At 39.8% G+C, this 12,472-nt stretch overlaps 1 protein-coding gene across 1 annotated transcript in view; it reads right to left on the bottom strand.

Annotated features, from left to right (window-relative positions):
* Positions 1–12,472, bottom strand: part of GUCY1A2 (guanylate cyclase 1 soluble subunit alpha 2) — a 252,611-nt gene that overhangs the window by 215,811 nt on the left and 24,328 nt on the right. Inside the window, exon 2 of the mRNA XM_072953952.1 lies at positions 7,978–8,039. Within this exon, the coding sequence (XP_072810053.1) occupies positions 7,978–8,039 (62 nt within the window). The remainder of the gene's footprint in view (positions 1–7,977; positions 8,040–12,472) is intronic.

Here is a 12,472-nt window from a genome sequence, read left to right as displayed (position 1 = left end):
GCATATACCTCGCCGGGGGCACCACAGCCAAGAAAGAATTCTCACCACCACCAGTGACCTAAACAAGGCTTCCAATCTTTTACATTTCCTTGCTGCCTGATAAAACACATCAGGAGAGAAAGGGAACCAGAAAGGACTGGACGAGAGGAGAGAAGTAAAAAATCACATGATATCCCCCCTATACTGCATTCCAAGCTCCTCAAGCCAAGGGCTGACCCAGGCGGAGAGGGACAGAAGAATGAGACTGGACATGAGACTGAAGGTCTGAACTGGTCAGAAGTGGACCTTAAACTCCCTGAAGTTTGGAAAGCAGAGCAGTCTAGCCAACCTAGAATCAAAGAGGGCTCATCCCAGCATGTCTGAAGTGACTGGAGAGAGAAAATAAAAGGGTTTCATATTTGTACACCTCACTACGATCAGATTCCAATAAACCGGTTAAGCAAAATGCTTTACTACAGTTTCAAGGATGCAGGAATCACTCAGTAAATGTGGAATGGGAAGCACAGTTGCTAAACACAGACAAAATACAAGTTTATGCAAGTGCTAACATCTTAATCAGAGTGACTTCAAATATTTTTTCTCACAGCCTCAATTTTCTCACCTGTAGAAAGAAACTTAATATAATGATCCTATTAAATAAATTGTTAGTATTAAATAAAATAACAGATATAAAGTACCCAGTATATTACTTCAAAAATAGAGAGCAATCAATAGATAACTAGCTTTCATCTAATTTACTGTTTTTATTCAGTAAAAGACATGGAAACAACCTAAATGTCCATTGACAGATGACTGGATAAAGAAGTTGTGGTATATTTATACAATGGAATACTACACAGCCATAAAATATAATGAAATGCCAGCAACATGGATGGACCTGGAGATTGTCAAACTAAGTGAAGTAAGTCAGGAAGAGAAAGAAAAATACTATATGATATCACTCATATGCAGAATCTAAAAAAAAAAAGACAAAATGAACTTATTTATAAAACAGAAACAGACTCACAGACATAGAAAACAAACTTATGGTTACAAGGGGGGAAGGAGGTAGGAAGGGATAAATTGAGAGTTTGAGATTTGCAGATACTGACTACTATATATATAAAATAGATAAACAACAAGTATACTATATAGCACAGGAAACTATATTCAATATCTTTTAGTAACTTACAGTGAAAAAGAATATGAAAACGAATATATGTATGTTCATATATGACTGAAGCACTGTGCTGTGCACCAGAAATTGACAACATTGTACACTGACTATATGTCAATAAATATATACATACAAAAAAAGAAAAAGTTAAAAAATTGATATTCTATGTAAATGTATCAAAAAGAAGCCAGATCACTTTTTAGGTAAAATAATTTAAAGCCACAAAATCTGACCATGAGACCATGAAGTAATATCATTGAAGTCTGTTTCCCAGAATAATCAGGGCTAACCCACTTCTAATTTCCCTTCTAATGTTCTATGGAAATTATTCTAGCTATTCAATTGTCAAAAAAAAAAAGAGAGAGAGAGAGAGAACAGAAGGTTGGCTGTATAAAACAAACACAGGGCGCACGGTGATAATTGGAGTCATAGTTTAATCTGAGATGACTATAGGAAATGGTGTCCCAGGCCAATATGAGGTTGGCGGCAGTCCTACCTGTGATATTAGCACAAGGATGCTTATTCTGGCAGAAAGTATAAAATGAATGGCATGATTCTGAAAATATATTTATTTATACTGTGGTGGTTAAGATATATAACAAATAAAAATTATATCTCAGAAAGATTTTCATGTGTTATCCAATCCAAGTTTTAAAGAAACCCCTACTTTGTCTTCACTACAATAGTAATCTGGGTTTTTTGACCTAGAGACCAGTAGGAGTCACGTAGTATAAACAGGAGTGAGAGCAGTTGGGTTAGGCATTCTAGAGGAAGAAATTTAGATTTTAAAAAAATCCAAATTCTCTGCAAGAAGAAAACTGTAGCTGGAATGTGAACTGGATATGTTTAGTTTCTGATGCTAAACAACTGATTCCAAACTTTTAAAGGCTCCAGGAAGACAGTTAAAGCACACAGCAAGAGGAAACAGGGAAAGACAACAAAAATTGAGGACAAAAAAGTCAGATACAATAGTGGTAATAATAATTCAACAAACGTATTGATTCCCTTTGTGTACCAAGCACTGCACTGCTTTATGTGATTACATGACTTACCACGTTATTATAATTAATCTTTCATTTGAACTTCACCCCTATTCTGCTATTATTCTCATTTTTTTAAATGAGAGACTCGGGGAGATTAAGGAATCTGTCCACGATCATTCAAAGGTACAACCTGACTTTAAATCTAGTAAATCTGGCATGTCTACTTCCAAAGCACATTTTCTCAGTCCCTTGCTCTGTACTACACAGTAAAGATGCACAGAGAGAAGGGCCCAAGGTAACAGCAGGAATGACATCACAAAAATTGTCCTCATAAACCAGATTTTCCCCAGTTCTGTGTTCCTTTTAATTCCTAAGGCAAACATTGCCCATCTCTTACTTATCCATTTTGCTTCTCACTATTCTTCCCCACTCCCGCACCCCCATACTGCCCCCCAAACTAGTCCATTTCCTAAAACCTTGAGTTAAAGAAAGACTAACATAAAGACATACACTTCAATGCCTCCTTTCCTCATTTTGGGTTGAGGGAAGAAGCCTGTGCTACATAAACAAGAAGCTATCCAAGTGAAATGCATATGTAGAGTTTATATAGCAAACAAAATTTACCACAAACTCAATCTGACATATTGTAGTAGAACATGAAGCATAAATGAAAACAGGACACCATAAATCTCCTAGAACAGAACACAGGCAAAACATTCCCTGGCATAAATCATAGCAATGTTCTCCTAGGTCAGTCTACCAAGGCAATAGAAATAAAAGCAAAAATAAACAAACGGGATCTAATTAAACTTAAAAGCTTTTGCACAACAAAGGAAACCATATACAAAAGGAAAAGACAACCTACAGCCTGGAAGAAAACACTTGCAAACAGTGCAGCTGACAAGGGCTTAACCTCCAGCATATACAAACAGCTCATACAATTCAATAACAAAAAAAAACCGAACAACCCAATCAAAAAATGGGCAGAAGACCTAAACAGACATTTCTCCAGTGAAGACATGCTGATGACCGATAGGCACATAAAAAGATGCTCAATAGAACTAATTGTCAGAGAAACATAAACCAAAATTACAATGAGGTATCACCTCACACCAGTCAGAATGGCCATCACTAAGAAGTCCACAAATAAAAAATGCTGGAGAGGGTGTGGGGAAAAAAGGAACCCTCCTACACTGTTGGTGGGAATGTAATTTAGTGTAGCCATTATGGAAAATAGTAGGGGGATTCCTTAAAAAACTAAAAATAGGCTTACCATATGATCCAGTAATCCTACTCCTGGATATCCAGAGAAAACTCTAATTAGAAAAGAATTATGCACTTCTATGTTCATAGCAACACTGTTTACAATAGCCGAGACATGGAAGCAACCTAAATGTCCATCAACAGATGAATGGATAAAGAAATTATGGTAAAAAAAAAAAAAAGAAATTATGGTATATATACAATGGAATACTACTCAGCTTTAAAAAAAGAATGACATAATGCTATTTGCAGCAACATGTATGGACCGAGAGATGGTCACACTAAGTGAAGTAAGTCAGACAGAGAAAGACAAATACCATATGAAATCATCGACACATAAAATCTAAAAAAATGACACAAACTTATTTACAAAACCGAAACAGACTCACAGACATATAAAACAAACTTATGTTTACCACAGGGAAAAGTGGGAGGAAGGATAAATTAGAAGTTTGGGATTAACAGATACAAACTACTATATACAGAATAGATAAACAAGGTCCTACTGTACAGCACAGGGAACTATATTCAGTAGCTTGTAATAACCTGTAATGAAAAAGAATATGAAAAAAATATACAGATATACATATAACTGAATCACTATGCCATACACCAGAAACTAACTTAACATTGTAAATCAACTATACTTTAGTAAAAAAAGCATAAATGGAAAACTATGCAAATAAATCAGTATAATTTATGCCATAAAGAGGTTTCTGATTATTAGAACTATAGATTTTAGAACTATAATGGACCCTAAAGATCATTATTTTAACCTGTCAATTTATACCCTCCTCTCAAGCATAATTTACGCTTTTATCCACTATCTACATACCTCTGTGTACATTCCTCTAGGTACAACTTACTCATTTATGCACACTCCTTCCCTCCTAAAAAATTGCTAGTCCTTCCTTGCATTTGCAAAGGCACAGTAATATAGAAATAAACAAGATAAAGAACCAAGTAAGAATATAAACAAGATAATATAAGCTAATAATAAGCACCATGAAAAGAGGTAATAGAGACCAATGGAATAGAAAATGATTGGGGTTATAGGAGGTAGAAGATTGAGGGCTGCTTTAGGTTGGGTGTCATTTCTTCCTGAAGATGTAACATTTAAACAGAGACTTAGATGTATAAAAAAAAAATCCATGCAAACACCTGGGGACAGCACTCCGGGAATACGGAACAGCACATGCAAAATCCGGGAGGCTCCGCACGCTTGGTGCAGTTGAGAGACCAAGAAGGCGGGAGCAGCTGGAGTGGAGCGCAAAGGGGAGAGTGGAGCAGGATGAAATCAGAGGTAAGCAGGGGCCAGAGCACAGGAAGAGCTCAGACTTTATTCCATCACAGACAGTTATTATACAGTTTAAAGTGGAGATTTCCAACTGCGATCCCTGGACCAGCAGCATCAGCATCACCTGGGAACTCGTTAGAAATACCAGTTCTCGAGCACCACCTGGACATACTTGATCAGAAACTTTGGGGGACAGGGGCCAGCAATCTGTGTTTTAAGAAGCCTGCCAGGTGATTCTGATACACATTATCATTTGAGAACCATTGGTTTAGAGTAAGAAAGGGCCATGATTTATTTTTTTTAATCACTCTGCTGTGGTGAAACATAATGCTAAGGGACAAGGAGCAGAGGCCAGAAAGCTAGATCAGAATCTCCAGCTGGGAGACAATGGTGACAGTGGAGATGAAGAAGTGAAGATTGATCACATTGCATGAATAAATTACATAAGCACTTATTTTCCCAACTTGAATGATTTCTATTAATAAATAAATGAACAAGTGAATGGAAATGTGAGGAGCAGGACAAATGTTGATAAAGTTGCTGAAGTCCCAAGAGGCTATCTCACTTCCTAACAAGAGGCTCCATCACTGCTCCCTCCCAGTCCTCCATCTGTCTGATCCCTTGAACAGCTGCTCCCTGCATTCAAGTCTAGGTCTTAGATACTAAAAAAGCTTCAGAGAGTTTCTATGGGCTGCTGGTATAAGAATTTACCAAGGAGCAGGACTACACAGCCCTGGAGCTCCGATACATAAGTCAGGTCCAAGGGCGGAGTGACACAACCTAGAAGGGGAGGATGGGAAAGTTAGCGGCTGGAGGCTGAATTAAGAAATTAGAAAGAGAAGGGCTAGCTCCTCCCATCTGTTACCCATCCTGATTCAGCATCCCAACCCAAAGCCCCTAAAGGCTGAATTACCTCCAGACAAGCCTTAGGCAAAACCCAATTTCCAGGATCAGAAAGCATCTCTTTCCCTCCCTCACCTCCCCAGAAATATGTACACTATACTTGCCAGCACTTATCCTCAATTGCCTGGAATCCCTTTAACTGTAAGAAACACATTCCTTTTCACAGTTAGAAATAAAATTGTGTTTTCTTAAGAGGAACAACACATGCAAGTAAAGACAATTTAATCCAAGTGTTAGTGATAATAAATGCTCTCCTTTTTCAGCAGTGAAAAAAGAAACTGAAAGCACAAAGACGGATTCTAAAAGGCAAAAAGGAAGCTGGACAGGGAAACGATGGCCCTTTTGTCTTCATCAGCATGAGCACAAATGAGACACTGAGCAAAGGGACTTCCAAGGCCTCAGAAGGTAGCCAAAACCCAAGCAAAAACATTCTGCTCCTAGGTCGACTTAGAACCAGTAAGGCATTGAGACGCCTCTTTATATGAAAGTCTCATACCCGGTCTGTTTTTTAAATACTGTGTCCACAACAGACAGAACTAGGGAGAGACCACTTAGGCAACGAGCAAAGAATTACCGTGGGCTATGTCCGCACAGGTTGAGAGAAAAGGAGAGCTGAGAAAGTTATTTAGATAAAAGAGAGCTCCATCTTACTAATGAAAAAAACAACATTCTGCTGATTAGAGTAACACAATTCAGTTATCTGTTTTGATCACATTGGTAAGATTCCCACACAGATTTGCCATGAGGACATAGCTTAGTTCACCAACGAGACTATTTAATCAGTTATTATTTGATTTCAAAATGGAGAGGCATTCGTAATTCCAGAGGATGATCTGCATTTGATTACTGGTATTGTCATCAAAATACTAACCACAATGATGATGATAAATGTAAAAGCAGACAAGTATGTCGTGCTTACCACATACCAGGAACTCTTCTAAATACATTGACTAATTTAATCCAAACATATTTTGAAAGCAGCAAATCCACTGAGAGTGAGTTTTATTTTAGAGGATGTAGAGAAAGATTAATTTGACATTATTTATCTCCGTTAAAATAAACTATTTAAAATCATGAATAGCCTCAAATTAAAAGCCATCTCAGGAGTTTAAATAATATTTTTTTCCTAGTCTGTACTCTTGAGGATTAATAGGACAAAGCTGCAAAGCAATTCCCTTTGAAATGACAGTTAAGATGATCATCAAGCAGTTAAAGTATATGGCACTTTACTAGGTACCAAGATTATTCTTCCGCTAAGTTTTCTTCCCTTCTGTTCTGTAAAAACAAAACAAAACAAAAGCATGCTATATCCTAATAGCCAGAAAGACGTTCTCGATCCCCACGTCAGTGACAATCACCCGTACATGTTAAAGGACCCCCCATAGCATTTCAAGAGGTATCAGGGTTTGAATCTTGACTCCTCAGAAGTTCTTAAAAGCTCACAAAGATAAGCAGCTATAGTATAGCGTTGTACGTTTACTTTAACTGTAATGTAGCTAGATTGCATCAGAAAATGAATTTAGGCTTTTGTACTTACCAACTGCTTTCCGTCATAGCCAATTAAAGATAAACCTTACACTTACTGGGAGCTTTCTGTTTACAAGACACTGTCATTAAATGTATCTCATTTAATAATTTTTGATTTAGTTATTACCATCATCATCCATCATCATCAGCCTTTAAAAGAGATAAAGTTCCTTAAAGGTTCTATGTGCTGATGAGGCCTTGAATTCCAGTCTTCTGACCTCAAGTCTTCTTACTTTACACCACACCACAACCACTTCAAGAAATGGGGAAAGGTTTAAAAAAACAGATAGCATACAGGCTCTAACGAAGCCAGCACCTCTCACTGAACTGTGTTAAGCTTGTAGTGATTTTTTCAATATATTTTTATTGAAGTGTAGTCAGCTTACAATGTGGTGTCTATTTCTGGTGTACAGCACAACGCTTCAGTCATACAGGAACATACATATATTCATTTTCATATTCTTTTTAACCAAGCTGCTAGTGATCTTGATTCAGCTTTACTGAAGGATTCTAAAAATCCCATTTAAAGCCTCTCAGTTGGTACCAACAAACCTTACCATCTTATCAAGGCAAAATACGAGATCCCATGGATGAAAATGAGAGGGTGAGAACGAAGGAAAAAAAAAATGGAAAGCAATAGCAAAAGGGATTTTGTTTAAAAGGACTGAACACAAATAAGGCAAAGGAAATCACTGCATGGGCCCCTGTGAGCCCCACTCCACACCAGGAGCTCAGCCCCTACGAAATAAGGTTGACTTGAGTGGCAGAAAACCGTATGCTCAACAGCTATGTTTGAGTAATTATCTTTAATTTGTCCCCAGTACTAACCAAAATCCATTTTTACTTACCCAGTAATTTGGCGCTCATAATACTGCAATGTCCTCTTGAGAGTGTGCTGTATCATCTCGGGCTACAGAAGAAGAAGAAGAAGAAAAATACATTATCAGCAAATCAGTGTCATTCCCGCTCCGAGTATCCTAGACAGATACGAAGCTTCTGATTCAGCTCATAAGTGTTTTCACTTTACAATATTAACCCATTATGCATTTTGCCATGTGTTTTCCCCACGGGAACTGAGCAATTACCCAGAATTTCCCAATTTCCAGTATGATAGCATCTCCTAGCCATATTTTCCCCAATATTAGGTTCAATAAAATACTCCCTGGCTGCCTGCAATAAACCAGTGGAGAGGGGTGTGCTAGAGAAGATGAGTAATGCCAGGTCAGACTTCCTCAAGACTTTTCAAGCAAGGGTTCAAGAGCCTCCTGGAAAGATCACAGGGTTTGGGGCAAGAAACAGGATCTGCAGCAAATACATAAGCAGCTCATAACTGAATTTTATAATCCTCTCCGCTCCATGACAGCTGAAGATAGAGTTTCTTGACCCTAGACCCAGAATTATTCCAGACTTATTTACGCAACAGAGCCTCAATCAGACCTAGGGAGGCATGAAACTGACACCAAGATCTTAGAACACAGATTTTAGTAACAAATTATGATAAGAACTAAATTCTCAGTGGCAAGACTATGCATTTTTAAATAATAAAAACTTCTAGTCGATCAAGCAGAAAAAAAAAAGCTTATCAAAATACTGATTTAGGATAGCCCTGGATGAATTTTAGGGGTTTACAATGACTCTGTTAACACGGACCCTTCCGGATGGGGGGACAGCATGGTAGTCTGGTAATCTCGTGGGCTGCCACTAACCACACAAACCTAGGCAAACCTAAAAAGGTAATCCACAGAAGGGATCTAGCACAGTGCTGGTACCTAAGAAGCAGTTAATATGTATCAGTTTGTTTCCCATCCATAACCTTTCAAAGTGATTGTCTTAAAGGTGTATAATTTAAAGGCGACTACAGAGGTAGTTGTCAGAGCTCACGTGAACCCCTTCCATGTTTACCTCTCCATGAAACCATCCAGGACAGATGTGACGATCTCCCCACCTAGTACTCAAAGTCTCAGCATCCTCCTTGGTAGGAGATGGTTACTTTAAAGCCCGAGGAGCGTAAGCATCAATTAAATCAAGGGCCCCCACTGAGATCCATCCTACACTACCATCCAGGAGACCATCTTCACTGAGCAAAACTAACAGCTCAGACATATCCTTCACTTTAGCCCAGCCATTTCAGAAATTAACTTTAGGAGGAAGCAGCCTCCAGATGTTCAAACAAAGAGGTACATGACAACTTCTTTCAACAGCTGTCTTTCATTTTATAGTAGGTTAAAAAGAAAAACATGAGGCCTCAAACTGGCCCGGACATTTCTGCTCATCAGGATAGAATCAGAAAGCAGAGAAACATACCTAGGAAAGAAAAATCACTCCTGCCCCAAGAAGTAATGAGGCTGTTGAGAAAATCTGAAGAGGGTGAAGCAGACAAAGCAATCCTCATGAACGTGAAAAGTATGCTTTAAAAACCCAACCGATGGCCAACCTAAGCCAAGTCACTATCAGTCACTTGGCTCAGCATCCCTGGGATCTGGGCCTCTTGCAGGGGTTTGGCGGTTTCTGAGCTAAGATAACTTTTTCTCTTTGGCAACGTGCCCTAAAAGCAGTGACTATCCACAGGGGATTATCCTTCCAATGACCTCTGGTCACAAAACATGGAACCGAAAGCAGGAACTAGAGCGCACAGGGCCAGTTAAGCCTAGTGTGACCTCATTTGTACCAAAGGACATTTTTTTTCCTGTCCCAGGAATTTCCCAGTCATTAAAAAGCACATGTTTGTGAAAGGAGTTAAGCCTTTTAAAGAACTGATTTGTGTGTGTGTGTGTGTGTGTGTGTGGAGCAATTGCTTTTAGTCGCCAGTAGGAATTACATTATAGTTTCCAAATACATTAAAAGGAAAATGTTCCCTGGGCACGTTCAACAAAGTTTCAACTTCGTAAAGATTTACACACTTCCCATGGCTTGCCAAAGCCAGCGGGCACACTCTGGTGGTCTGAACTATCAGCACAGAGGTTGACTGCAGAGTATCCCCTGGTCTTCAGAAGGCCAGGGCTGATTTCAACACAGACCTGACGCCTCAGAATATTTTATTGCCACAGATTCACTCCAATCTTCTTCAGAGTTTGCTTAATTCTGACACATCTTCACATAATCTCAGTCTCTCTGACAGTAACAAAAAGCAAAAGGTGAAGACCTGCACGTGGGCTAAAGCCTTTGGAAGGAGTGCCTTCTGCCCTGAAGGTTTGTGGGGTCCATTTAGTAAACGTCCACATATGCCAGTGACGCCAGTCAGTGTGGATCAGTGGGGAAGCAAGGGCTCTGAACACGTGCACATCGTTCTCCTCTTTTGAGGAATGCAGCTCCATATGAGTTCCATCCAGCTTCCCACAGGCCAAAATCTCATTCCTCTTATCTGCATCCACCCTTGCCTTTAACAGGTTTAGAAATATGATTTAGAAACGAGGATTTAAGATCAAACTGAGTTCAAAACCCCACTCTGACTCACCAGTTAGATGACCTTGGGCAGTTTACTTAAGCTATCTGAAATGATTCCTCATGTATGCATTACTTTTATGGGAATTAATGGGAATAAAAAATCTGACTCTCTGGTACACAGCAGGTGCATGATAAATGATAATTCTGACTATGCTCAGCTGACAAACATGGCTCCTGCTTTCCAGAGTCTCAAAACCTAGTGGAGGAGTACACGGTAGACATGAGAACACCCACCCCACAAGTGTAACGTCTAAAGATTCTCATCACCTAAAAATTACCAGCAGACCCACCACTACTAGTGACAATGAGAAGATGGTGCCAGTTCCAGTAGACAGAACGGAAACAGGAAAATGGTAGCTGAATTTATAAATATTTCCAATGAAACCTTCAGATCAGTCCACAAACATGGGAACAAAAGCAGAACTCCCAAAATTAAGACTGAAAACGACCTAAAGCCAGGCCTGTACGTGGGAAGGACGTCGATGCGCCCCAGCTAAGATCAGGACCTCAGGCGTCATGCTTTACAGCTACTGAGAAACAAGCCACGAACTCCCTTTCTAGCATGTGAAGAACGCGCAACAGGAGTGGGGTGCTCTAATTCGTTCATAACCATTCGCTAGGGGATCTGAGAGACAAGGGTTGGGAAGGAGACAAAATCCATGGTTCTTATCACAAAAGAAGAAAATCAAAGAGATCTGTAATTTCTTCTCTGCTTCCCCAATCTAAGATAGAGATAGTGGCTTTCTGTCGTACCTACTCCACACACACAGAAGTAATGGATAGGAAGACAGCCAGAAAGAGAAAGCCATCTGCGTCCGGCACATGTATTGTCTGGGGCTCAAACAGGAAGTGCCCGGAAGCTTCCATCGTGTGGCAACAAGAAGTCATCTTCATCTCCAGTCTCGTTAACAGCTCCACGCCACTGGGTCAGCACTGACTGACCCCCACAGACTAAATGTTATGCTCATGAAAAGTCATGGGATCCAAACAGGCAGCCGTCAGACAGTCCCAGCAGAGCCAGAGAAGTGAGCCCTGGGCAGTGGGAGGACGCAGTCCCCCAGCAACTGGCCCTGCAAGCTGAGGCAGCCCTGCAGCAGCCCCCACACGGTCCCTGCTCTGGTCACCTGCACCAGGTGGCCCGGGGCTCAGGCAGGAGGCGGCGGGTCAGGACGTGCGTGCGTGTGTGTGTTGTGATGAAATGTAGTTGTCATTGAACCAAGTGCGTGTTCATCTCAATTTTACATAAAGAAGTTGCGGCTCAGATGGATTAAGCAAGTACCCCAAGATCACACAGCTAGTAAGTGAACGAGTCACTGCAAGCCAGGCTGGCTTCCAAGTGCGCCCTCTTTTCTACTAGGTGCCGTGAGAGTCCCTCTCACCTTTAACATTTTGTGATTCTACATATGTTTAAAATATATACAGCCTTTATCATGCTCAAAACAAGTAAAAATCCACAGATAATTTAAAAACAAACTTCTCACTTCTGCTTTATGACACATACCCATAAGCTACAGAATTAATGGGAACAATAAGTCTGCCTTTACAGAAACATTCATAAATAGCCATGTCTTTTTATTTACTTAAGTATGAGAAAATTATATTTCAGGGTCAGAAACTAAACGACATGGATATATATTTAATTACTATTGCTCTAGGCCAGTGGTTTACAACTCTGTATACACATTAAAAAGCCCCTGAGGAGCTTTTTAAAAATACAAATGCCTGAGTGCCACTCCCGAATTTGCCAATACAACTAGGGGAAACCCATTTGCTTCTGTTGTTACTCAGGGTTGAAAATCTTTCTTTAAGGTATAAACGTGATTATCAAGACCAATACTCTACTGCAGCTGCCTGAGTAAGTCGTCATGCATGAGAGTAGTTCCTTTATTTTAGATGGTG

Source organism: Vicugna pacos, chromosome 33, assembly GCF_048564905.1.
Source record: "Vicugna pacos chromosome 33, VicPac4, whole genome shotgun sequence".
Lineage (NCBI taxonomy): Eukaryota > Metazoa > Chordata > Mammalia > Artiodactyla > Camelidae > Vicugna > Vicugna pacos.
The sequence above is the reverse complement of the archived record's forward strand: the minus strand, read 5'-3'. Positions and strand labels throughout refer to the sequence as shown.